This window comes from Mugil cephalus, chromosome 4 (assembly GCF_022458985.1).
Source record: "Mugil cephalus isolate CIBA_MC_2020 chromosome 4, CIBA_Mcephalus_1.1, whole genome shotgun sequence".
Lineage (NCBI taxonomy): Eukaryota > Metazoa > Chordata > Actinopteri > Mugiliformes > Mugilidae > Mugil > Mugil cephalus.
Window position 1 is genome coordinate 11,385,354 of NC_061773.1, and position 26,763 is coordinate 11,412,116.

Below are 26,763 nucleotides of genomic sequence, written 5' to 3' on the forward strand. Positions count from 1 at the left end.
TTATCATTATTATTATTCCTGATTATCAGCGTAGGAATAAATAATTTGCACCTCTGTATTGAATATGTTATTTATGAATGTATTTAATAAAACTGACAAAGGTTCAGCTGAATCTGGTAACACATCTTACAATTAGCCACTTTGTCTTACGTGTTATTATTAAAGGTGCAAAGATTAATCACTTGATTTGTTCACCGACGGGAGAATAATAAATAGGATGTAACTGAATAATTGGATTTAATAAATTGATAAATATTAGATAAACTGATAATAATCGTTACTTGTATATCTATAGAAAATATTCTGATACAAAAGAAAATGATACATGTAAACATACATATACTGTGATTGTGCACCAGCCTTGCAGAAACTCGACCACATCTTTTAGCCAGCCATGCGGAAAAACAACCTTTTTAAGCAGATCATAGGTCCCCAAAACAAGGCTCTGTTTTACTACTGTTTTCTTATCGTGAAATCTTCGCTCTAAATTACAAAGGCGGAGGAGGAGAACCAGAGAAATTCTTTCTCTTCACTTCTGGATGTCCAATAACTCTCAGGTGAGTGGGTAAGACACGCTTGAGATGGATCCTCTGTGTGCGACTGTGTGTGTTTCTGTGTGTGTGTGTGTGTGTCAGTGAAGCTCTTCCAAAGACGCCGGAGCCAATCACCAGAAGGGAATTTAGTGCCTCTGTGCTTCCTGCTCCAGTGGGCAGATAAGATTATAGCATTTAGATTCAGAGGCAGACATTCTCTCACTTCAGGCTGCCTAGATCTACACCCATCCTGTGAAAACTTGAGCATCGCTATGTCAGCAACATGCTGCGGCTTTTTTCCTTTAATTTGTGGAGCCTCTACACCAGACTTGCGGTACAACACGAGATCCCTCACTGTCTATAGCCTCGGTTCAGTTTTTTGCTGTGTGTGTCCTACGACCTGCTGCTTACTTAGCAGCTGTGTTGACTGATCTTTTTGTGACTTTGTTGGCCACAGAAAATAGAGCAAAACCCCATTCTGCATGTACAGCCTCGGGCAGCAGCAATTTAATAGTGATGACGGATGAGGGGGCAAAGTTTTGTGTAGGATCACGAGATTTAATCCTCTGCAGCTGACAGGGAATTGCATTAATGTTTAGAATTTAGTTCTGCAGAACAAAAGGGGCTGCGCCGCACCAAACACTGTGCGTGCGTGCTCCCTTTCAACACAAAGACAGTGTTTACTTCTGAAAATCTTTCTGTCATGTCTCAAAGACAGTATTACAATATTAGTGAGTATGTCATCCATCTCTTTTATGTCAGTGCTGTCCTTTAGATTCTTTCTTTATCGAAAAATTCATATTGATTCAAAACAAGCTAGATATTTGAACATTTTATTTTGACTATTGCAGGATCTTGCCAAGAAATTTAAAGTCCCTGGCTGTCTGTTGTAATGTAGTAAAATCAGTTTTCTTTGACAGTTAACTTCCTTAATGTCTTATCAACTTCTAATACCGAAAGCACAGTTATGCAGAAATATGACCCTGAAATGCATTTCATCATACTGACACTGCTGTGTGTTTTTACTCTGGATGCATGGCCACTACAGCAAAGGTAAGGTGACAGACTGTCAGTGTCAGAGTTTTTGTTCTTCTGAAGCCAATGGCGTGCTGTAACGTTATGCGATCTACTTCCTTGATATTGACGTAATTCTATCAGCGACGGGCTGAGGTGTAATCTTATTATCTGTTGTTAACAGAGTTGGGGTTGGAGGGGCCTCTGCGATGATGGGGATCTCCACAGGGCAGATTACCTCTGCATTATCCACTCAGAATAGGACATTATCACCTATCACAAGCCAGAGGTGTCAATTGATCCAATCACATTGTTCCTCCAGTGATGTGGGCCACTCCCATTGCCAGTTAATTATAGAGGTGATGAGACACAGCCTGCTGGTCTTTCACTGTGCTGCAAGTTGCTTCATGGCAGAGCGACTCTTTTCACATGCCTTTTACATAGTCACAATGTTTTCATGGCGTAATTTTCTACCACTTTCATTAGAAAAATATGGATCCAAGCTTCTTTAACAGTCTATCTGAGTCAAGTACAAATGATGAAGAGAGTATCCCTCGACAGGTTGTCAAATTGTGTGCAGGATCCCTTCCTACCACACCAATTGTGTTGTGGCCACTTGGCTTACTGTTCCAGTGGTGTGGCCCCAAGAATGTACACTCTGTTATTGATGCACAGTTTTCACATAGTATGTTGTTTCTAACCTGGGAGTGCGTCCTGGCCATTGGGTTGTTCATTTGGGCTGGTATGAAAACAGCAGTTGCACTCCTTCCTAGAACAAGTCAACCGAGCTGAGACGGGTTAGAGAAGGTTGTCCCGTTTACAGTCGCTCCCCAGAGTGATTTGTTTGCAGCGATAACACATGTTACCCACGGACTGAAACTGTGAATGAGTCGTTATATAACTCCAGAGTATCCTTAGGTTCACTGGAAATTCTCTAGACCCCAAACTGGTCAAGTATTGGGATGCACTGGAACGAGCCTGATCCACAGAAGCCCCTCCCCTCAACCCATACAACCCAAAGGTCCCCACTAACAACGTCCTGTTGTCAGACACCACAGGACACCCTCAGACAGCCCATGTCCATTCACGAGTCACAACTGTTTCGGAGACACAAGACAGACTGACACAATATTAGGAAGGTGGTCATAATGTTATGCCTGATCAACGTATGAGCCACAGACTTGCAGTAAATGCCAGTACACACACTCCTGATTATTTCCTGAAACCCAAATGTTCTGCAAAGTTCAGACTAATGACGAATCGGCTTGCAGCTTGAAAGTGTTGAGACGTATGAGACCTTTGCCTCAGTTACTTAATAAAACCCTGGTGTGTAGAAGGTGAGAAATGTGGACTCAAATGGCAGGAAATTGTGACCTAAAAAGATGGAATCTCAGCCCAACAAATGTCCACCTCCCATGGGTCGCCTTGGCTATACTTGTCGCTCGCTCTCCTACTTTCTTTGAGTCCACACTGAGAAATGAACGCTGGACGAAAGTGGCAATTAAAGGGCTATTGTTAACACAAACACAAGGCTGCGTTAATATTAGCAACATCTGTGACTATTTTCATGAGCCTCCTCCCATGACTAAGAATTGTTGGCTGGTTGTGCGTTTGCTCTCCTATAATCTATACTTAGTGTTGAGCCATTGCACACAGTTTATTGGTAGAAATTTGAACAGCTGCACATAATCATGTGCCATGGTTGTAAAGATCTTCTGAATGGTGTCTAAAGTACCTTTTGTGATTGTGACTAGCTTACATTAAATTCAGCAGGCTGTGAACTTTACTAACTACCCATTCATCGTCTGACTGTTTCTCCCCCTGAGTGGAATTAAGAATTTTTGGTGGAAATGTCAGCTTAGCACCAACTAGCATAGGTGCACCGTAGCAGAGCAGACAGAAATAGAAACAAAGGTCAACGTGGCGTAAAATTGACATCAAATCGCTTAATGTGAGAACTGTAATGAGGTGACCTTTCATGAGTAATGCGTATCTTGCGAGCTGTGGTTTTAAAGCAGGTGATGATGATGATGACGAAGGGCAAGTTTATCAGATGCATCATAAACAAAGGAGGAGATTTTCATCTTAAGCATTTCAAGAAAGTTTTGCTCACATTAAGTTAAACTGCAATTTAGTCGGTCGCGAGACATTCTCTCTCATAATCGTTGACCTGTTTGTGCATGCCCTGTAAGTGTGTACAGCTGCACACGAACAAAGCAGATAAACGATGGCCTTTTTAAAGCTCTCTAGCTCCGGGCCTCGTGTCCCGTGGCCCTTTTTATGAGAAATAGTGCGTTACAAACTGGGCAGAGATCACACCTGCCTGCTTAACATGTACGGTTGGATACTTTCTCATTGATATATTCAGTTTTTATCTCTTTAACACAAAACAACAGCAATTTTTTTTGTTGTTGTTCGTTGAGGATTCACTGATTTGTTTTTTCCTTTTTAGATTTCCGATTAGGTTGCATGCACAATTCCAAGCCAACGTACCTCTGAGTTTATGTTGAGGCATTATGGTAAGTAGTAGTTTGTTTTGGGGTGATAGTCAAACAGCTTGTAATTACTGGTAACTCGTACACAGATGCCCGTTTTTACAACAAGTAGATGCATTGCGACTTTGCATTTGCATTACATAATTTTGGCCAATAAAAGGCTTAGATGCACTCTCCTTTTAGCTCTTGTTTGCGGCTTTCTTGCTGAAATGACTCACTACACTTACAGTACATGTAAATGTACGTGTCATCAGGGGGAAAAATCATTTCAGCTGCATTTAGCATCTGGGTTGTGTAGTTGGCAGTTGTCGTTCACATTAACCAGTGATTTCATTCAACAAAAATAGAAAAAGTGACTTCTGGTTTATGCTGTGAGTTTTGGCTGAAAAAAACACAGGTGTAACTAATAAATTTTACAGTGAATTTAGGCCATGCCACTGAGCCAGTAACACATTAGCCATTAAGTACATGTACAAGCCATTATTACATTTTAAGTCGACTTGTCAACATCTTTGCCAAGATCAGCTGTATCTGTGATAAATATACATATTTACATATGTTGTATTTTCAGCGCTTTACTGGTATAAACTAAAGGCATTGGTGGTACTACCTCCTAAAGAGCAACAACAGGAGTAAAGGTATACAAACAAAACCTTCCATATTTCCTTTTTTAGATGATATTCTGCCTGTCCAGCATCTAACAAACTCACTACTGTGCACATCAAAATATTTCATATTCCGACAGCCAAACGACCAAAAATACACTCATCTTGAAGGTGATTGAATTTTATTTAATTATTATTTGTATTATTATTATTATTTGTAGTATCTGCCAGAGCTGAAGGCTATATACATTCTTAAAGCCCACACACCTTTAAGCCTTCAGTGACCCTTTAAAACCTCTGAACAAAAACACAAATAGCACAAAATATATGTCCAGTTCTTCAAATGAATCTCATCAGGGATGTAAAATGAGAATCATTTCATTATTTTTAAAACGTGTGTGTGTTTTTCCCTCTACATGTAATTTCCACAAATTTCCCAACTACAGCTGCCAGCTCCTTGCTAAAGATAATCCCTGTGATCATGTTTCTGTGCAGACTGAACCAAACATTGATTTGTGTTACACTGGATAAATGGCCCCTTTCCCATCTGAGTCAAGTGTCTCCTCTCTGACGTAAACAGATGTTCTGTGCTCTAAAGCAGCTTACATGGGCAGCACATAGAAACTTTCAGCATGATTCACCGGGGAAGGAATTGCCTACAGTGCCTCCGTGTTCTTGACACGATGTATCAGTATATTGGTGCACTATTTAAGGGGCTTGTATCATACAACGCCCATCAGGACGTTTCATTTGATCCCGGTACATAGTGCGATTACAGATGGTCGCAGATGGTGCTCATGTATCTCCACTGTCACAAAAAGTAGTGTTTGTTTTTTTCGGTCATATTGCCAGTCTCCTTCTTGCATACATAACTGGGTTGATTTTTTTGTGCTATTTTCAGAAGAAATATTGCCTCCGGTGTGACCACACTGGCGTGCTGATCATTGTTGGTAGGCCAGAAGATGTAGAGCCATGCATAGAAATGAGCCCTCATTACTTTCTGTTCTCATTCGGGCCAATGCTCCCCACTCCTCTTCATCTTTTTCTCTCTCTCTCTCTGTTGCTCCATCTCTTTTCTTTGGAGAAAATTAAACTGGGTCATAGCTTCCTTCCTCATGCACCCCCCTCCTCCTCTTCAGTGTCTTAAACGGAATAAATCGAAAAAGAAAAAAGAGAGGATGAGTTAATGCAGCGCTTGTGGATGTATGGGAAAGATGGCGACATGTGGATGACCGTGAAGTCATGGTGCTCCACACACATGATTTAATCCAAAAGCACTTCAGAAATATCTCTGCTCTCTCAGAGCCTCTAATCCACTATCGTGTGCCTTTTTCTCGTACAAGGTGCATCTCACCGCTGCTTTTCTTCCTGCTATGTCTTTATCTAACCTTTCAGGGGTTTCAGCGCGGACTGCCTGCCGCCACAGCTCAATAGTCCTGTCAGGTTCACCTTTTTAATATGGGAAGATGTCAGAGTCTCCCTTCCCTCACACAAACACACACACACACACGTGCACGGTGATAAGCTACATACAGGAAGCCACGGTGTTTTCAACAAAGGTGAAACCAGGATAACAATATGTTTAGCGACCCGTAATAAAATTTGAGAGTTTACAGCTGATTTCTTTAACCTAACACAAAACACTGTTAAGAAAGAATCCTTCGAGTTAAATCACTTCCAAATAACAAACATGTCTTTAGCATGTGTCTGTGGAGGTTCCCAGTCATCCAGGTCATGGTAATCCCAAAAGTGTTTAAAAAGGCAACTGGACTTTTGAGAAGATGTTCCGCTGCTCTTTGGAAGTTAGCGGCGTGTATTTTTGTTTTGTTACCTACATATTCAGTCCACTGAGAGTGACATATTTACAAGAAACTAGATGATTTATCTGTGTACAATAGTTAGCCACATAATAGGTCATGTAGCTAACACGGATCATTTTGTGAGGTGCATTACAGTACGAGGAGAGTGGAAATGAATTGTGTTACATCTGTGTTGTAATGTCAGCGTAGTGTCAGAACCTTAGAATATGTATCTGTCTCTCCTCCAAATTTAAGTCTATACAAATAGACTGAGGTGGTGCAACAAGTAAATGTGCTAGAAGGCTTACATGACCCATCCTAGCAAAAGCTTCCACAAATCAACAGGTAAATACAGTATACTGTAGTTTCTGTGCTTACATGTGCATCTTTGTATATCCTTGGGCATACTGTAGGAGGCTATTAGGCGGTTCTTTGAGCAGTCTGTTTTACAGTGGGACATGGTGCGGTATGTGTGTACAGTAAGTGAAGTAAGAAGAAGTCAATACCAGAAGTCAATACCTGCGGACTTCAATGGCCTGCAGACAGTTTGAAAGTTTGTAGGTTGGAAATTCAGGAACAAAGAACGGTCTGCATTCATCTTCTGCTCAGACCTGGGCTGTTGCTAAATTTGCCAAGTGTTGTATTCTGAGTTCAGGAAGGGTTGGGTTAGAGTTCAGCACAGCTGCTGGCTGAATTTGAGATGCGCTCGTCGATGAGCAACATAGCAGTCATGCACACAAAAGCACATTTACTCCAATATAATTTTTTCTTTTAATACCACTTTAATTCCCTCATCGTCCTGTAGACATGCTTTTAATTCATTAGCAGATACAAAATTTAATCAGTGATTCATGCACCGGTCTAATAAATATTAAGTATTTCCATTTTAATTAGTGCTTCTTATGCAACAGGAAATCATATTCATTAAATACGCCACTTTTACTTGATTTGTCTGATGCTACAAAATTTTGTAATTCGGCAAACAAGAATGTGGCGTCCGCGTGGCCGTTCGTGAAAGCACATAAAAGGGATGCAAATATAAGAGAAAAATTACAGCAGTTTATTTTACTGATGCATCAATACTACAAACACAGTACACAAGGGCAACACAACAGTAAAACATTAGGTCAAGTGTATCAGAAATATTTGTTACATGTTTCATCAGGAAAGTGTAACGGCAGAAGCATTTTGCCTTCTGGAGGATTTTCATGTAACAGCTTATTCTATCTGATATATTGAAAGTCTGTTGAAACAATCTGACAATCTGCTGCTTTCACTGGATTGAAATTAAAGGGATAGCATAGACTGATGTAATGTTGCACTGAAAATAATGTTGCCGTACATTTCGTGACACGCATGAGGACATTTCCTCCTGTACAATGCATTGCCTTTAACACACTTGGCACAGTGCGAGTGTTTATGACCTCAGTGTTTTTCAGTTTCAGTTTTTTGTGAGCTTTTTCTTCTGATAGCCAGAGGCTGCCGTGGAAGGATTATGCGATTAGAAAGACAACAATCTGAGATTGGCTGGCAGGCCTCATCAGATAAAACATGTTTAGAGCAAACAAAAGCCCGGCTCTGCGGTGTCGGAACATCGACAGGCCGCTTTGATCTCCTCGCACTCTTCTTGCCGAGGCTACAAGAATCTCTCCTGCATCTTCCAGATGTCTGTCTCACAGTCAAAGCCTTGTCAGATGCGGGGTTCATTTCTCGAGACTGCTGCGGCTATTCTCAGATTAATTACTTCACAGCCCCTCAGAGGGCTAAGAGGTTCTGCTTACCCTGCAGGTTTCAACCACTCAACAAATCTCTGACACTGTACGCCGCTTTGAACAACACGTTATCTTAAGTTATATGACGATATCACATCAACTTGCGCTAACAAGAACGCGTCTCCCGCTCGTATCCGATGACGATGCTCTGAGTAGTTCTTCCGTGTTGCAGAATCCTCCTTTCGCAAAGGACAAAGTTGTGATTAGATTTGTTTGTGAAGGACAAATTTCAAAAAAAAGAGGGGGTCGATCCAATAAAGAGAATTGACACAGTGGGTGTAAACGCGTTATTCGATTGGGCAGTGCCAGGTAAAGTGATGGGCAACAGTAGATGGAATTTACTCAGTCTGCCTGGAATAACATCTGTTATCATCCACAGCCCTCTGTCAATTACCTCTCAGGAGACCAGCGCTAAATTCAAATACTTACCATGTAATTTTCCTGAGCTCATCCTAACATAATCTTACACACGTAAACCGGTAAATATACCCTGTAGTGTTTGTGTATGCAAGTGTGCCTGTAATTGTCCTAGGGCTGGCTGTAGGAGGATATTAGGTGGTTCTTTCAGAAGAGGTTGATCAGATTTACAGTTGAGAGAGAGAGAGAGGGAGTGAGAGAGAGACAATAAGACACATGGGAAATCTAATCGAGCCAAACTCATCAGCAGAAGTGCTTGAGCATTGTCCTCCTCAAATTGTTTCACGGTGGCTCTGACATAACAGCGTGTGTACATCAGCCACGCAGTACATTTATGAGCATCAATTTTGATGTTTGCATATTTAATTCCCAAAATAGCTCTGAGAGAAAAAGACTAAATGAATTATTTATCACGACGCGGCTTCAATTAGATTTATTCCAGTCGTCGAGTAAAGATTTGAGGCTTTTTGAATGAACGCGCCTGTAAAAAATGTCAGAATCAGCCCGATGCTGCATTGGCGTGAAGCAGCCATCAACTCGTTTTAATCGCTGTACATTTGTCAATTAAAATAGTGGCTTGGATTTGTGCGACTCAGGCTAAGTGAGGCTGTGCTGTGCTGCTGCTGTTTAAGCAAAAGTGCCCTTTCTCAGTCATAATGTTTTTTTAATTTCAAAGAAAATTCAAAGACAATATTGCAAATGCTGCTTCATTTCATTTTTTTTTTTATGGCACTTCTAGGCGTCCACTTGGGAAGCAGTAGCAGAGAACTGTGATTCAAGCTTCCCTGATCAGTTTCGCCTTGGTCTCTTTCTTTATGTGTCCAACTGAAGTCATATCCAGTGTCCGAGGCTTTTGTTTTTTTAGATGCCAGATGCTGTAAAATGCTGCATGCCCTTGTCAATGTCTGGAGGTGCTCAGACAGACCATAATGATCTGGCTGGAGTCCAAGACACTGCAACACACTATAAGGAGAGGCGCTGCTACTGAAACTGCAGGTTGGAACTGGTTGTCCCCTGGCTTTCTCTCCTCCTGCAACATTCAAAGGAGCTTCAGCAGCGCGTCATTGTGAAGAGATGGAGTCTAAGGGATTTGGTACAAACCTCACCAGCTGGGCTGTGCTGTGGAGTGACTGCATGGGCTATTGTGGCTCCTCCTTTCGTGTACAGTTGTGGAGCACATAAGAAACAGTGGAAACACGTACGCATTCGGAAATCCGTTTTCACTCGGCATTCTCGTCCGCATCTCATCTCACGAGCGTCTTTGCTTGTGTACAGTGTTGACAATCAGGTGGACCAGCTCTCCTCCTCGAAAGTGTGATAAAATATTCAACGATGATATCAATACAAGGGCTCTTTCACACGAAGTTTCGGGAGGCGCTGTAAGTGTGAACACAAATTCACAGCCGTGAGCCGCCGATGACGGCGACGCGTGTAAACCGCTTTGAACTACTTTCCACCCGCCTCCCGCGTCCTCTATCCAGGCATTTCCCCTCATGGAGTAATTTCATCTGGTTTCATCAGCTTCAGGAAAACTTTATTGTTGTACTTCATGCAATGTTAAAAATGACCTGCACAGAAGGGACTCGTGGAGGAGGAGTTGCATAACCAGCATTCATTAGATTTCGCACAAATCAGTGCTATACTACGAGTGAGTTTCAGATGAGATGATTTAGTTTCAGCACCAGACGTGTCTTTAATTAAAGGGCTGCATGTGGCTGTAGTTTTATATTAACCAGTGTGATTTTAATCTTCTTATGTAACACTCAGTGAGCAATCCAATAAGCACATTTACCAAAATGAATTCAAATACTATTCAACATACAGTGCTGTAGATTATTGTACTTTTTGTTTTTATTTATTTAATTACTGAAAAATTTATAATAACCACAGTCAATCATCTCGATTACAGTGTTTTTTTTTTCATTTTAGTGCACAGTACAGTCTAGTTAAGCATCATTTTGGATGTTTTGTTTAGGGCACAATAAACCCTGCTCCTTGCACATCTTACAGTTCGTGCCAAATGTCTTCTCCCCCATTTCTTCTCTCCCATTGCTCACATCATTTTACTCCTTATATCCCTCATATTCACCTCACTCTCTGCCTCCTCTCCTTTCCCCTTGTGTCACTTTCGATTGTCATCAGTGGAGGTCAGCAAGACCTCTACAAAAACATAATTGAATTTCTTTTGACCATTGCCTGTCGTCGTTAAAACTATTGTGTGAGTTCCTCTTCTTCATTAGTGAGCTCTTGAGCGAAGCAGACCTTAGCAAGGATCTGTTTAGTGAAACATTACTCAGCAAAGATCGTCCCTTTCCGGCTCCTGTTCAGAGCCCCACTCGAGGCTCATGACATTTAAATGAGCCCGCAGTTGAACTCTTGAGAATGTAAATTTAGCCTTTCTGTTTCAAAACCCCTTTTGAAATAGTGATTAATTGGTAGGAGCACTCCTCTGAACAAGACATGACATACAAGCGAAATTGCACATGCACGCAGGTATATTGAAGCATGAATGCACGCTCACACGCATGTAATCAGGGACTGATAACAGGTACAACTTCAGGAAAATGAAAATCATACATCAACATTTATGCATAATAAGCTCTAATATGTCAGTGTCCCCTTCAGCTTCCTCTAGTTTTCATTCTATGTTTCCCTTTCTCTTTGCCACCTCTGAAGAGCTGCACAGGTTTTTTGTATTTATTTATTTGCCAAATTTGCAAGTTGCCTGTAAAACCTCAAGGCCTCCAGCGCACTTTGTCACTCTTACACACAGGCACCAAAGAGAAGGCTCCTAATTTTAGCAGCGTAATGTTGTGGTGTGCATCCACTTTTGTTTTATAAGAAACTCTTTCCACCGCCCATAGAGTACCCAGCGAGTTCCTTTTGGCAGCGTCTGATTGCTCTAAAGGTTTGCGCTAATCCAATAACAGGAACCTGTTTGTAGACAAGATACTGTTAAGTTGTCAGTGAGCCATGCCGCTTAAGAAATGAGAAGGCCTTTAAATGCCTGAGTGAGTCAGCAGTACATGCACAGAATAGTGCCCACAGAAAATCTGAACTGTATAATGAGAATTTCTGGCCTCCGCGATTGGTCAAAACGACAGTGAAGTGAATTGCAGAATTTGAAAGTTTCTCCAGAAACCTTGGACTTGAAATACAACAGCACACTTAAAGTATGTCCTCCTTTCTCTGAGCCAAAGCTGTGTCCAGACCATATTGTATAAATATGGACAGCATGTCCCCACGTCCTTGTGTTGGCCAAACTGATGCTATTTTCCCGGGGATATAGGCAGTCTGCCGGGAGTCTTTAAAATTGTTTTTACAACTCTCAACGTTGGCATGGCAACTGGTGGTCACCGTTATGTCACATCCTGTTTCTACAGTATTAAATAACTAACTAAAAAGAAATTTAAACAAAAAAAAAAGACCCTTGAACATGCATCAACATTATATTAACTTCCTGAAATGATAGACAAGAGTGTAAAAAATGACCTCAACCTGCTAAATAGTTAATAGCTGGAAATAACATTATTCTGTGCTGTTCAAGAATGCATTCTAAAGTCGACCTTTACAACTTCTCTGTGTTATATCCTAATCCTCCATGGATTTTCTTCAATGTTGAATATTGTATCTGAACCTTCTGCTCGTTCGTACTCTCCATTGGAAAAACAGCTGCTGTGCCAGCAGGTCCCTTTGCTCCAGTGCACTCGGTGCTTGTCTGCCATTTTACACGTACATTCCTCTTTCTAATTGGCTTGAAGAACATAAATCCGTCATCCAACGTGCATTTGGCCGTCGGTCTTTCAAAATGCGTGAGTTTTCTATCACATCAACACAATTCGAGTACCAACACCAGCTCTGTTTGACATTTCATGTGGCAGGTGACTTAATGTTTTGTATAATCACAGAGAGAGGAGAGGGTCAATGAAAGGCTCTATTCAAACATCCAGCAGAGAGGATGAATACGGTCCAAGTGGTTAGCGGACATCCTAAGGTTGAGGTATTTCTTCGCCATCAGCTGCGTGGCGCATCCATATTGTTTATGTGATGTATTGAGCACTCGGCATTTCAACCATCTGCAAATTTGTGGATGGTTTCCTGTGTATCATACTCAAAATGTACACATTAGTAACTACACCAAAAGTGAGTCAACGGAGAAGATCCATAGATACTTGCATGCCACACACAGCTGCCCTTTTTAAAAGATTTTCAATTCAATGCATTCTGACCTATTGATTTAGAAAATGCTAATGAATTCACCATGTCACAAAGCAGCTCCGTTTCAAGGTCAGCGTTGTCAAACAAGATCTAGCATTGCTCAACACTGTAAAACATGATATTTCTCAAATTTACAGTTGGCCCATTGCCTACGTTGTTCCGGTCTTAATAAAAAAAGAGATTTGGCAGTCTGCTGGCTAACGTCAGCTGGTTTGTTTTTGCATGGGAAAAAAAAAAAAAAAAAAAAAAAAGTCAGCCAGCTCCCACAGAGCAGCAATATCAATGTGCGAGCTTTGTACTGTTAATGTTTGGCGACATTTAAAAAATGCACAGAGTGAGACGGGTGGTGATGATCACACCGTCTCTTTTGGGAGGAAATGTGAGACTATATGTGGAAGCCAGAGTGAATGCGGGCTGATTAAATGCTCTATTCGACAGCCGCAGCAATGATGCAACTTTGTAACGCTGCGGCTGATTAGGCGGACCGGTGGAGTGAAAATGTTGAGTTCAACTTTGGGACCACAATCAGTATTAAGAAGACATGTTTGCGCAACTCATTTCACTCGTCTGTGTCCCCATTAAAATGTTTTCTTACATACTGTAGCTTGAGGTGATGACCCCTGGCACAGCGTTTATAGCTTATGCTAGTGTTGCTAGATGTTTATTTAGATCTACTGTAAACCTTAAACAAAAACAACTTATAATCACTGAGTATATGTTACAAATCAAATCAAACTTTACTTATATAGCCCCACACTCACCCGCCCAGTAGCAGTAGCCTGAGCTAACAGGTAGCGGAGACTCAGCGGGGTCGGTCGGTAGAGCTCATCCAACATCTTCAGGCTTCATTTTCACGGTTCAGAATCCAATGGGTGACATCACGGTCAGTTTGTTCGTTGTATATGCACATAAAGACACATATCAGCACATTTACACCTACATGTGCACGCAAACATACAGAGACACACACATGTACACAGTCACGCTCACACACACACACACAAGTTGTTGAGGACCGGGGCAGAGAGAGGCGGGCTCCACACCTAAGTGCGCCACGTCCGACCGCCCAGGCTGAAGGGACCCAAGGGACGGCAGCACCACAGGCAGACAGGAACAGCCCCAAGCGTGGCAGGCGAGGAAACAGGCTCCTGGCAACCACCATAAAGAATTAAGTTAACCATTTACCAGTCTTCCATCCATTGGAACGACAGCTGTAATGATCAATCGGTGGTTAGTAAATGAGCCAGCAGCAACTGTTGCAGGGCAAGACATTCATCAGTAGTATGGATTGGTGCTACATCTCTATATAGCAGCTAGTGTTTTACAGCAGCAAACTGCATAAACTAGAGCGCTTTATCAGAATTGAGAGCACACTGCTATTAGAATTAATTATGTAAGTATTGTGCACACATCAGCAAAATACTCATTATGACAGTAAACAATTAGCCTGGGTTATTAGTAATGCGTGTGTCCTGTTTACCAAACAACAGAGTTTGCCTTCCTGGTCACCACAAAAAAACAAAGTTGTCTGATATCGTCTCACTGTACCAAAGAGAATGCTGCAAAGAAGAGTCGGCTGGTCACGTCACAGTCGTAGGTCCTGAATGTTTCAAATCTGTCATCATCGAATGTCGTAATTTAGTTCACAGAGATCTTTTGTTGTTACAAACTGCTGGCTACGATGTTGTGAATACTAATGAACCAAGACAGAGAAATGTATCTTTACACACAGCTCAGTTAAGAAATTTATTGCCAAGCTTCGGGGTGCCGGTTCTTTGTCAAGGTAATTGTACCTTGACAAAACCAGTTTTGCATGAGACATCGGTAATAAATTTATTCACCGGGGCCGAGCATGCACTTATATTTTCGCCCTCTTATCGTTGAAATCTACACTGTGCATCAGCGTTACCATGACTAAAACCAAGATTAATTGCTTTCATATCTCTGGTGTGGAATTGCAACCACTGGAACACAAATATACACACACACACTCACACGCACAGGGTGTCTTCATACTACACACAAATTTGCGCAGAGTACACAGTGTACCACAACAAAATGAATCTGCATGGATCAAAATGAGATCGTTCTAATTGACGGTGAGGCTTCAGCGTTGAGTGGCTGCTATACAGTGTGCAGGTTTCGTCATATGGAACCAAATGTCTGTGCTCCGTGCAGGTGGATTAAAATTGAAAGGAAATGTGAAACATAAGGAACAGGCTTGTTTTTTAGTGCACGTACACAAGGTGATAGGAGTGTGTTTGTGTAGTGTGACATGCGACATATCAGGTGGTGTGATAGGGGTGTGTGTGTGTGTGTGTGTGTGTGTGTGTGTGTGTGTGTTGTGTGTGTGTGTGTGTGTGCGTGTGTGTGTGCGTGTGTGTGTGTGCACCTGAGTACATGGCTCTCCGTGTTTATCATAACTGCATACAGATGATGTTGATCGGGACGGTTCATCCCTTGAAGGAAAGCGGTGGTCTATTTGCATCTGACATTAGAGTAGAGGGTGAGCGCGGCGGCTTATTACAAAGCTGACAGGAGGAGAAGCCGCTGCATAATGCACCTCTGTGGACGGAAAACATGAGAGCAGCGAGGCTGCCGCCCGCTCGCTCTTCGTACAGCATCAATTCTGCTTCCCCAATCACCTCTAGGTCTGACAGGCGCGATGCGAAGAGGGAGCCAGGAAGGGAGGGGAGAAATAGACATAGAAGGGATTACACCACTGCTTGAATATGCAATCGGTTTGGCTGCTGCGATGACTGAGCAGCGTCATGTGAGATGGGGAGAGTGTTTTAGCAGTGGATGAGATTGAGATCAGCAGTGACAAAGACAGAAAAAAGGCAAAGAGAAGGAAAGAAGGAGGCAGTTGAGCAAGTGTGCTGCTTTCAGGCGTTCCATCATCCACCAAACTCCTGCAGCTTCCCTCCTCCTCCTCCTCCTCCTCCTCCTCCTCCTAGTGTAGAGGAAGAGAGAGAGGGAGCAACAGAGAGAGAGTGAGAGAGAGTCACGCTTACAAGCCAGCGAAGAAGAGACGTCAAGAGGAGGATCCACAAAGAGAGGGAAAAAAAAAAAATCCTTCTCTCTCTTCTGCTGCCTCTCTCCGTGCATCCTACCGGCAGCGAGGAGCGAAGAGGAGCGAGGAGGATCCGGCTGGCATATTTTCTACGCCGCTTCCCCACATATTTCTGTGGCTGCATCACAGTGCGTGGAGCGCAGGGAGAGCCGCCGAGGGCTAGATCGGTGACACCGCTCCGCAGCAGAGGAAGAGGACGGTAGAGGAGCCGGTATGCTTAACAACCTGACCGACACAGAGGAGGGGGACGGGGGAGCGCAAAGCCAGGGTGAGTGATGGGATGTGTCACGCAGTCACACAAACACATGACCTGATATGCATAAATAGGGTAATGTTCACATGGCGATGCAAGACGTGCAGAGGCTGCCCACACACGCAGCGAGCGCATGTATGTTGCACAGAAATATTTCACGAAACATGCTTGATTTACGTACGCGCACGCCACCGGGTCGAAGTGGGTTGCGTGCGTTTGTGGGTTTTTCGAAACTGTTCGGTGGTCGGCCCGCTTGCCTCCTCTGGTGCTGCTCTTACTGCAAGGCTGTTGTGACAGGAATAGTAATGGGCTCGCTCCATACCATGGATGGTGAGCATAAGGGCATTACAGCTCTGTCCAGCACACGCACGTGCACTCGTTTTCACTGACACCCGCACACATGGACCCCAGCAACACGCACATTCACACACGCGCGCAAATAAACATACGCACGTGCACAATGTGTATAGAGCGTTTCATGGTGCAGCCATGCAGTGGTTGATCTGTTCTTCATTGCAACGTAAATATCCCCGCCGCATATGGCACTCTTTGAACGGGCGGTGTGGTATGGGCGATCGCTCGCACGGGCGCACGCATAAAGACGCACTCTAAAAATTACCGATACCAAGCCGCCATTGCCTCTAATCCCATCGACCCCCAGCTGTCAAAATCAGACCTCCGTCCAATCCCCTGCGCTCAGCCCAGACCTCGGGCTCTGCAGGGTTTCAGGAGAGAACCTGTAGGTTGCTGGTCGGCGCAGAGAGCTGTGTTGCGAGAGCCCTTACACCTACTGCACATATCTCAGGCGCAGGTTAAAAAATTAAACCGGCTCATCTTGGTGCCTGTGGCGAGTACATTTTAGAACAAATCATGAATGCAGTTTTAGTCTCTTGTAACTCCAGTTCTGGCAAAATAAATAAATAAAAAAAATAATTCAGGGAATCGTTGAAAGAGAGGATAATTCTGCAGATGCCCGTGCAGGTGCTCAGCAGAATTTCTTATTATTCTGTCTATATGTCACAGATTGTTGTAGCTCTGCACACATCTCTCTTTTAAGAATCGACTCTCTCCTTCACTGCCCTCTTTTTTCCCCCCTTTGCTCTCTATATTTGCCTTGACTGTAGTCTCGAGCTTTCATCTCTCCCATTCTGCACAAATCTCCCAGTCCTGGGTTCTAAGGGACAAACTGGAGAGACAGGTTGCAGATGAGAGAACAGTCACTACACTGCTTTTCCTACCTGTGAGGGCTTAATGATAAAAATAGACCGGCGCTGGGAACATGAATATTTAACTTAATGCGGGCATCTCTTTTTTTCCCCCCTTTTTTTTTTTTTTTTTTTTTTTTTTGGTAGTGGGGGGGGGGGGATTGCAATGGTGCGCAAAGAACCGCGGACAACAGTTGTGAGAGGTCGGCGGCGGGTGTGATGCATGACCTCGTTTATAAGTGCGACAAATTGGAGCCATCAAGGGCAGGTTAGCGAGCGTGACATAAAACCACATAACGGCGTGTGCAGAGTGTTGAGCTAATACAATTACTTGAGCATCGCTGTCTCTGTGTGCCTCTACCGAGTGTGTAGGCATCCATGGGCCGTTGGAAAGTTAACACATGTCCATACTGTGTCCTGTTTGTGGTTGTAGCTTCATGAAATCCCCAGCTACACATAGATGTGAGACTGTCCCCTTGACTATTTGTAGCAGGGAAACGCAGTACATGTAACATGCACAGAGCCATGTTGAGACTACCACCTCCTTCCAAGTCGTCTGTCTCCGTTTCTCTGCATGTCACTTTCTTCCCCGTCTATCTGTTTTCGTCACTCTGCAGTGGCAACATCTCTCAGGATGGGGCCTCATTCACGCACACAAACACAGACACACACACAGCCCCGTCCCCTCCAACTCTTTCATCTGAATCACAGCTCCGCTAAGCTAGCTGTGCAACAACCTGAATAAGGGTGTTTAGTCATCAGCGCTATGCAGGGCAGCCCCTGATAGGGGGGCCTTTTCATCTCTTCACAGTAGGAATGTCAGAGGCTGTCGCTGTCCGCTGCCCCTCTGTGCTGAACATGCCCCCCCCCCCCCCCCACCTCCTCTCTCTCTCTCTCACACAGGGCTGCGTAGCGCTGTCCAAGGTGCTGATTTGCAGCCTTCATTACATGGTTGGGTTACTGCCTGGGAGAGTTACACGCTGCATCAGGGTGGAGGTGTTTGTGTTTATAAAGGTCTATTTTTGCACCCTATAGGCAAAATGAAAGGGATAATTAAAATTTAAAAAATACAAAAAGTATGTAAGAGAACTAAAAGAACGGCATGAAAAACCACATTTACATATTCATAAGTTGGTGCGCTGCCCTCCCACCACATTGTTCATCACGTGCAGATCCTTATCTCTGGAGCAGAGGAATGCAATCGAGAGTTCAAAGGAAGGTGAGTCTTTAGTAGTCCTTTTGCAGTGGCGGAACGGTTTAATGGCAGAGCGCTTCTGAAACGCAAGAGGGGGAAGCTGTTGCTGTCTGAAAGATGGAGTGATGCAGAGAGATGGGTGGCAATATGGGTTGAAGAGTCATTCATCTCCTTCCTGGCAGGTGTAGAGTGATACTGTGGTATAGTGTGTTTAGCTTCCTTTTACTCAGTAGTAAGTCACTTTACAAATTTGCAGCACTGTGACAAAGAAACTACAGAAATGTGTAACCCTATGTTATTGTCATTATTACAATGATAGGCTGGTGTAAACGCTGTCTGTGACTGGCAGACCACTCACTGGTCATGGTGAACTATTGAGAGGAGCTGTTAGTGTTCAACTGCCTGGATTCTTGTTAGCAAGTGGTAGTGATTTCATGTTACTTCACCAAATGTTTGCTAATGTCTTTTTGCTAATGACTTTTCTATTTATGTATTTTTTATCATTTTTTATTCATTCAAGTTACTTATAACATGTCAGTTCATCGTATTCGGTGTGGGTTAATGAGTGCGTTTAACGTGGAGTGCATTTTTGTTAAGCGTGCATAATTGAATATTGCTGACGAATTGTGCCCGGAGAACGTTGTTGGCTCAACAGGGCTCAGCTGACAGCGGATAGTTGGCTCAGTCCAGAGGGGTCACCATCCACTCTCCAGAGAGCCATTTAGTAAACTTTGGAAACGTTATTGCTTCTTTTAGACAAAATACATTTTATTACTGCTGTGCAGAGTAGCAGCCTGTACATACATAACTAACTTTACCGACACAAAAAGGTATGGTCGATGTGTCTGTTGAAATATCTGTTATACTTCCTGTAGACCTTCCACTTGTAAATGTAGCCAATAATGAGATGTCACTATCAGCCTCATAGTTTAATCTCCAACGAAGCCTAACATATAGGTCTCGTATAACACAACTTGGAAACTGAATATCAAATGCTGAGTATAGAAAATTTGAGCTTAACTTAATGAGAAAATTCAGGATTATGAGTTCATATAAGAAACGTAAAAAACACAGCTTGCCATTAGTGTTTAATCAGCTTCACATATTTATGATGCTGTTTTATGTAGGAGGAGGCTGAAAGCAATCGTCTGTGAAGGCTAACATATTTAAAATGGATGATAAAATTGTAGATTAAATATGGAGATATTGGTGTTAAATGCATCAAATCTAACGGTAGCTCTTCATGTTCTTCTCCATCTACTAGATCTGCCCATTCTGTCCGGTTCATAAAGAGCAGGAGGGTTTAGTTGATTTGAACAGAAAATGAATAAAAAGTGATTCTAGAAATAAATTAAATTGCCAACCACTGTCTGATCCCATTGTTCAGTTGTGAGGAATGCGAATCCATTGTTGCACATGGTGGTAAACGCTTTGAGCAGCGACAAATTATAAGTGACATTTGTTTAACAGTTTTTCTGACATTTAGTGCAAAACATTTGGAGATTAATTGAGGAAATAACCAGAAGATTATTTGATATTGAATTAACCATTAGCTCCATCCATCCATCCATCTTTTCATCTCCTCTCTCCGTCCGGTTTGTGTGCTCAGTCCGGGTTGTGAATGGGGTTGTAATGATGTTTTAGTTATGGCTGACTGCATAATACTGCAAAACACTCCCTGGGGCTTCTCTCCTCGGGAAGCAGTTGTTGTGCGCGCTCAACGTCATTATTCTCTGTCTACGCACTCTGCGACTTGTCCACTGTGAATGGGGAGAGAGCGGAAACAGAAATGCACTGTAAGTGAGAGAGACTGCTGGCTAATACAGAACCACAGGCACTTGTTACTTGGAAAGGTAGCTCTTTGACTGCACGCACACACACACACAAAAAAAATGCATTTTCTGTAGTTTGGTGCTTAAGTGTATCAGCTCCGCATGAGTAGACAAACACATAGACCTGTTAGCCTGCAGTGTAGTACTGTATAGGTCAAGTTACCATGTTAACCAAGCAAATTGCTTAGAAGGACACTACTATACACTGCATAACTCATTAGACACTGCCTTCCATACAGAAAAACTCCATGTCATGCAGAAATAAATGGAACTGAAAATTAGTTTTGCTTGTGTTACCTCTCTGTTTTGTTTATGTTAAAGTTATTTACCCTGTGCCACACTCCTAAAAATCTGCTCATAAGTAAGTGCTGTTTTGCATCATCCACCATGGTACAAGTGGCTCATGAAATCCAAAGATAGATGATAATTACGTATTGCTTAATTGAATTTAATAAAGGTGGGTATTAATGAAACATGGATACAATGGCTTACTTCACAATGAATGGGTATTCTTGCTAATTAGAGTACGCTCGCCATCAGCAGTGGGTGTCCAGATATAATGGATGGATATTCATTCATTGGTTTGTCAATTAAAAAGCAGGAGAGTATAATCAGCGGTGAAGGGCTCCGCTCCCTCGAAGCTTGCTGTTGACTCACGCCGTTGTGCTGAAAAGCTCAGACAAAAGCAAGTACAAACGGCGTGCTCACGCGCACGTGCACGCTCATTTTTAAGAGGCCAACCATTACTCATGCATATTCCGGTGAACTACATGTTTTTCCATATTTAAAACATTTTGTGAGGACATTAAAACGTTCATTAAAAAATTTTTTTCCAACAATTATTAGAATTGTAATATCACAGAAGCAACAAACCTTCGTTTAACTACAGCCTCCAAGGTTTCCTGAGGTAAGATATTTCAACTGGATGAATGATCTTGGAGAGAAATAGATTGCCGGTTTTATGGAGGGGAAGAAGAGGTCATCTGACGTGAAGGAAAGAGATGAATCACACGAAAAGAGGCTCAACCAAGCTGAACATAGAAACCTTCATGTTCTCTGCCATCAGTCCCTTCTTTACCGTCCTGATACAATAGTTACTAGTAGCAGGATCTTGCAAATCGCTAAGTGGGCTACAGTACAGTTCAAGCAGAGTCCAGACAGTGCAGAAGTTTAAGGTTCAGAGAGGCTGAAGACATCCATTTATGGCTTATTTTTAAAGTGAGAGTCCTTGTCCTGTTGCAAAATGCATTTCAGAGTTAATCCGAAACCAAAATGAAGCTTCAGCTCTCTCGGTTAACCAAGGTTACCACATGTGCTTGTGTAAACCAGAACTATGTTCAAAGTATCCCAGTCCTGCAGCCCTTCTGGTTTAACTGTAGGTGATAACCTTCAACACAATCACCTTTTATCTTTTAGGATGATTTGTTGTTTTTTGTTTATTTCTTTTTGTTTGTCGGGGGCTCAACAGGGAACAGATTTCTGAACCGATATTAAAATTTGAGGGTTAAACAGGTGGCTTTAGGAAAAAATCTTTTGTTCTTTTAACTAAACTCCGACTTAGTATGAATCAAAAGGAGGCAGTAATACGTCCTTTAGTAAGAAGCATTGAGTTTTATTGAGGGGAATTTATTTCACTTCACAATTTCTCACAAAAAGATATGCCACATTGAAGACAAGAGCAGTGCAACAAAATACAAAAATACTGTATACCATTACAACATGAAAACGCCAAGTCTTTTGAACACATTACATGCGCTGCGGTGTTATAAACTGATGACTTCACGGCTTAACTGCAGGAGTAAAATTTATTTATATGGTCTTACAGATGTGAGGCTCCATTGAATAGTCGTGGTTTGTTCTTCAAAACGTATCCGTTTGGTTCAGGTGCACCAGTGTGTGACTCTGCACACAGCAGATAAAGTAAATCAAACGCTGACAGCGCACACGCTGCACCCATGGGGGCCTCTGGTGACACATCCCCGCCTTTCCTATGGCTCGTTATTGAAGAGGCTCAAGTCCTTGATGAGTCTCTCAATTTCCACACTATTTGACATTACTGTGAACCGACCTGTGCCAGGAGATGGAACCGTAATGAAAAGCCACATATTGATTTTCTCTCAATCATCAAACTATTTGTAAGCCGGTGTGTGGCTGAGTCCAACCTCAGAACCCACTCAGCAACGTCCACGCTGCAGTCAGCGCTGCATTGACTCTGAGCAGGAAGACTGTTCTCTCACTTGAGGCAAAATAAAAGCCACAGAACCCCTGTTACTACATCTGTGTCTGTGTAAGTCAGGGCCTGGCTTCATCCCATTTTATCAAGCTGTTTTCCTTTGGCTCAAGACAGAAAAACAACCAAGTAGGTAATGTGGATTGCCATGGTTACCGTCTGGGCGGTTGGAAATGTTCCATATGTTGACTAAATATGCACCCTGTACACCGAGGTTAGATATGACAAACAAAACACAGCGCGTAGTGCCAGTCATCGGCCTGAATAGTTTCTGTGCTCCGTTGAGTTTCACGCAGAATATCCACTGTTTCAGTCCGGGAATCTCCCTGGTGAATTAATCATTTGAATTTCATGAAACGCAGAGAGAGAAGTCACGTTTTCCTCTTTTCAAGCTCTCACACGTTTCTTCTGCGTCACGGCACACTATTTTTCTCTCTCCTTCTTTCTCCTTCCATCTCCCAGGAAGGCTAAACAGTCCTCTCAGCTCCATCTTTAATTGCCTAGGTAACCACCAGCCAGCTGAAAAAATAGTTTTTCTCTTTCATCTTAAAAGTAGTTATTATACATAAGGTGCTCGCATGCACGTGTGCACTTGGCCCCGGGCGTCTGAGTGTGCTACGATTCTCATATGTGCGCACGATGCCTTTTGCATTTTGCATTACTGGAGAAAATCAAAGTGTCTCTCATTGGCTGGAAATCAAAATTGCCGGCATTGAAGTCCACCACCAGCATCAGGGGAGAAACTCATTATCACGTACGTTAGAGGAAGTGAGGGGTGGGGCGATTGGACGCGCAGTTTCTACTGTGGAAACCCTAGTGGGTGTGCGTGTGTGGGAGGATCCTCCGTTGCACAGCCGAGCATTGTGGGATTGCTGCTTCTCTATAGTAGTAAGCGGCTTAATTGGTGGGTATGAGTGGGCAGAGACGGTGCACGGCGACTGCGAGGGCCAGCGGTGGAGGTTTCTGCGCCGCCACGAAACGCCTTGGATCAAAATCAAACACGCTGCCTTGTAATTGGGCGGGAGAGGGACGTTGGAGGAGGGGTGCAGAGGGGGATCAAACCCTCCCTCCGGCCGGCAGTTCGCCACTGTGCACACGCTCCGAGCACATGATGTTTGGAGCTTATAGGAGCCACTAATGAGGCAGATGGTCACAGAGCCGCACTCGCACAACTTTTGCCTACGAACTTCAGTGCACTGAAGTTCTGATTATGCAAACGATGTTCGCTGATTAATTACCAATACAGGGAGGTGAACAAGTTTGAGTAATGAGGAAATGAGGACACGTGGAATCGCAAGAACGGTGAATTCAAATAATAATAATAATGATTCAGAAGCAGGAAGTTGGCAGTTGTTTTTTTTTTATCATCTATGAGAACTGCACAGCGTGTTTATTGGCTTCATCCACTTAGTAACAGTAAGATTGAGTTAAAACAAAATGGACCGTGGTACCAAACTGAGTAAGTTGCAATATGAACATGCATACTACAGATCTACACAGACTTTAGGCTTAATATACGACAACAAATGACACTTCCCACAGACTTCAATGCAAAATAGCTGTACAAAACAAAACCAAAGAGACAATCACAACGATTGAAGTAGTTTCTAAATGACTCGATACACTACATCCAGTGAATATGTGTGCGAGTAAAAATGCAACACATCTGTCATCGTATCACGTCTACACCTTTGTGTGCTCTTCTGATCTATTTAAGGCTGAAATGATCTTGAGCCTCGTTCAGAATACCAGCTGATCGATCAAAGTTCTTCTGCCGGATTATACAGACTGTTTGTTTGCTTACAGTAAGAATTGTTTCAGTCTTCAAGTATCATCTTCACTATCTTATATCAGACCATCACGGTCACTGTTATTGTGTAAAAACATGTCAAACACTGACTATTTATTGGAACTACTCTTCCAAAATGCATTCCAATATAATACAGTACTGATATTGGTTTTCAGCTCGCCTACTTCTCAGCTCGACCTGGCTGAAGTGAACTGTATTGTGAAACAGTTCCAGGATTTACTTATCGAAGCAAACTCAACATGATTACACAATAACGTTTGGGAATTAAAAAGACAGTTTTATGATATACTTAGCGTTATAAAGCCTACATTTATATTAGTATACTAGTCAGGTTTACACGCTGTCATTTATCTGTTTTAGGTAACAGCTTGCTAATCGTGGAAATCAAAATTGATAGGGTTGTTCCCACTGATAAAAATTGATATCTTACAGGCACTGCAGCGCACATTCATTACAGCAGCGCACTGTCCAGATACTAGTGTCCTATAAAACCGATTATAAATCTTTCCACTTGCATGGCTGACCACATTAATGCCCAATGGTCCGTTTGTAACTTTAGGTTTTAGTGGTGAAATGGCCAAAAACCAGTGATGAAGGCTTAACTTTTGCTGTCCTTCCACATTTCCTGTTAGTTCCTGTTCATTAGGGTGCCCTGAGCAACATTAGAGGATATTAAGTTTTTTGTTTTTTTTAGTGGAAATGGTTTTCCTGGGCTTTGGGGGAGGAATGTGGGTGGAAGCATAATGAAATGTTTCTTTCCAGGCCTCATAATGCGGAGAACAGCAGGGAGCCTCGGAAGCACCTCTATCATCAGCCTTTTCCACTTTATTTTAAGCATCCGCAAGGTGATCCGAGGCCTGATCTTCCAAGAGAAATGTTTTTTTTTATTTTATTTTTTTGCCCAAGTGAATTAAGATTTCACTGCCGTAAATCAGATTATGACGCTGTATCTTCCCAGTAAGAATTTGTCAGTAAATGGTAGATTGTCCCAACAGATAACGACAGCTTAGTTGTATCCAGAGTTTCCCCTTTTTCCATTGCTTGAAGTGACACATAAATGTGCAAGGTCATTACTGGATTAGGGCCATTATGACCGGGACACAAAGAGCAACACTATAATTTGAGCATTTTCAATGGCAGGGCTATCAGCTGAGTTGTTTGGGAAAATAGTCATTCATTGTAGAAACAGGACACTTGTCCCCCCCCTCTCGCCAGAACAATGTGGAGATGGTTTATTCTATAAAACACACATACACACACAAAACAGGCTGATTACATATAATCAGCTAAATGGTCCGATCTGTTTTTAACGGCCTACGGGTCTCATAGATTTTGTTTGGTGTCTACAGCTGTAGTGGAGTGCGCGCCCACAGACTCTTTGATGCCACAAGGCTATTTGAAGACATTGTCTTTATTAGGGATCAAATGGACCCAACAGAGAGGAAAGGAGACACATGGAGATGTGGACTGAGGCATTCATACCATTTTTTTTTTTTTTTTTATCACCTCTCTGATTATGGCTAGAAGTCACCAGACGCACTCTTCTCAGTGTCTTGCCATAGAAACTGTAGCATAATTACAGTAACAGAAATAGTAACGCATGCTATTCGAGTTATTTAAAAGCTATCACTAACCTACAGCAACGCTTGCTGGTGTCAGCCATCGATGAGTGTCTGCAGTGCGTCCCCCATCGTTGCTTCCACTCGAACCCCTCCCGGCAGCTTCGTCTTATCTTCAAATTAACTAATATGACGCACCAACTGTCAGACTACTGCCACCTGCTGGAGTGAAGACGCTTTTTCTTTCATGAGCTGCAATTTTTGTGTTTTCACGTGTAACATTTTTCTCACTGCCCTTCGTCGCCGCTAATTCTTTGATAGCGGTCCGGTGTGTCTGGGCCTTAAGTATATTATTAATATTTGACTATACTTGTAAATTCATACATTTATATTTCAGGCCCACTTTTCATATAATTTAATCTGGGCCGATCACATACACAGATGAAAGCCCTCAGCAGCCACTCTCTGCCATCTTACTCAGTCCCTGCCTTAGACATATAGATGTAGTGTAATCTCACGATCAAATATTTATGTCAGTATGAATTTCACACACTATTCCCCTAAGTATACTGTCGCCTTTGGCTAAGTTGACCACTTAGCTCACAGCGCTACCTCCCCCCCTCCTGTCTATCCGTCTCCCTCTTTCTCTTTGATGGCAGCTTCGCTGACATGTCTGCATAACTCTCAGTCAGGCGAGTGTCTGGGACTGATATGCCTGTATGAATAGTATTTCCTATTTTGCCACGGCCCACG

The 26,763-nt window shown here is 42.7% G+C and overlaps 1 protein-coding gene across 3 annotated transcripts in view; it reads left to right on the plus strand.

Moving 5' to 3' along the window:
- slc12a5a (solute carrier family 12 member 5a) overlaps positions 1-26,763 on the plus strand; it is a 137,774-nt gene that overhangs the window by 34,954 nt on the left and 76,057 nt on the right. The window contains exon 1 of one of the 3 annotated variants that reach the window (XM_047582609.1): positions 15,546-16,194. The exons of the other annotated variants lie outside the window; for them this stretch is intronic. Within the exon in view, the coding sequence (XP_047438565.1) occupies positions 16,140-16,194 (55 nt within the window). The 5' untranslated portion in view covers positions 15,546-16,139. Of the gene's footprint in view, positions 1-15,545; positions 16,195-26,763 lie in introns of those variants that run through there. 3 annotated transcript variants of the gene reach the window in all.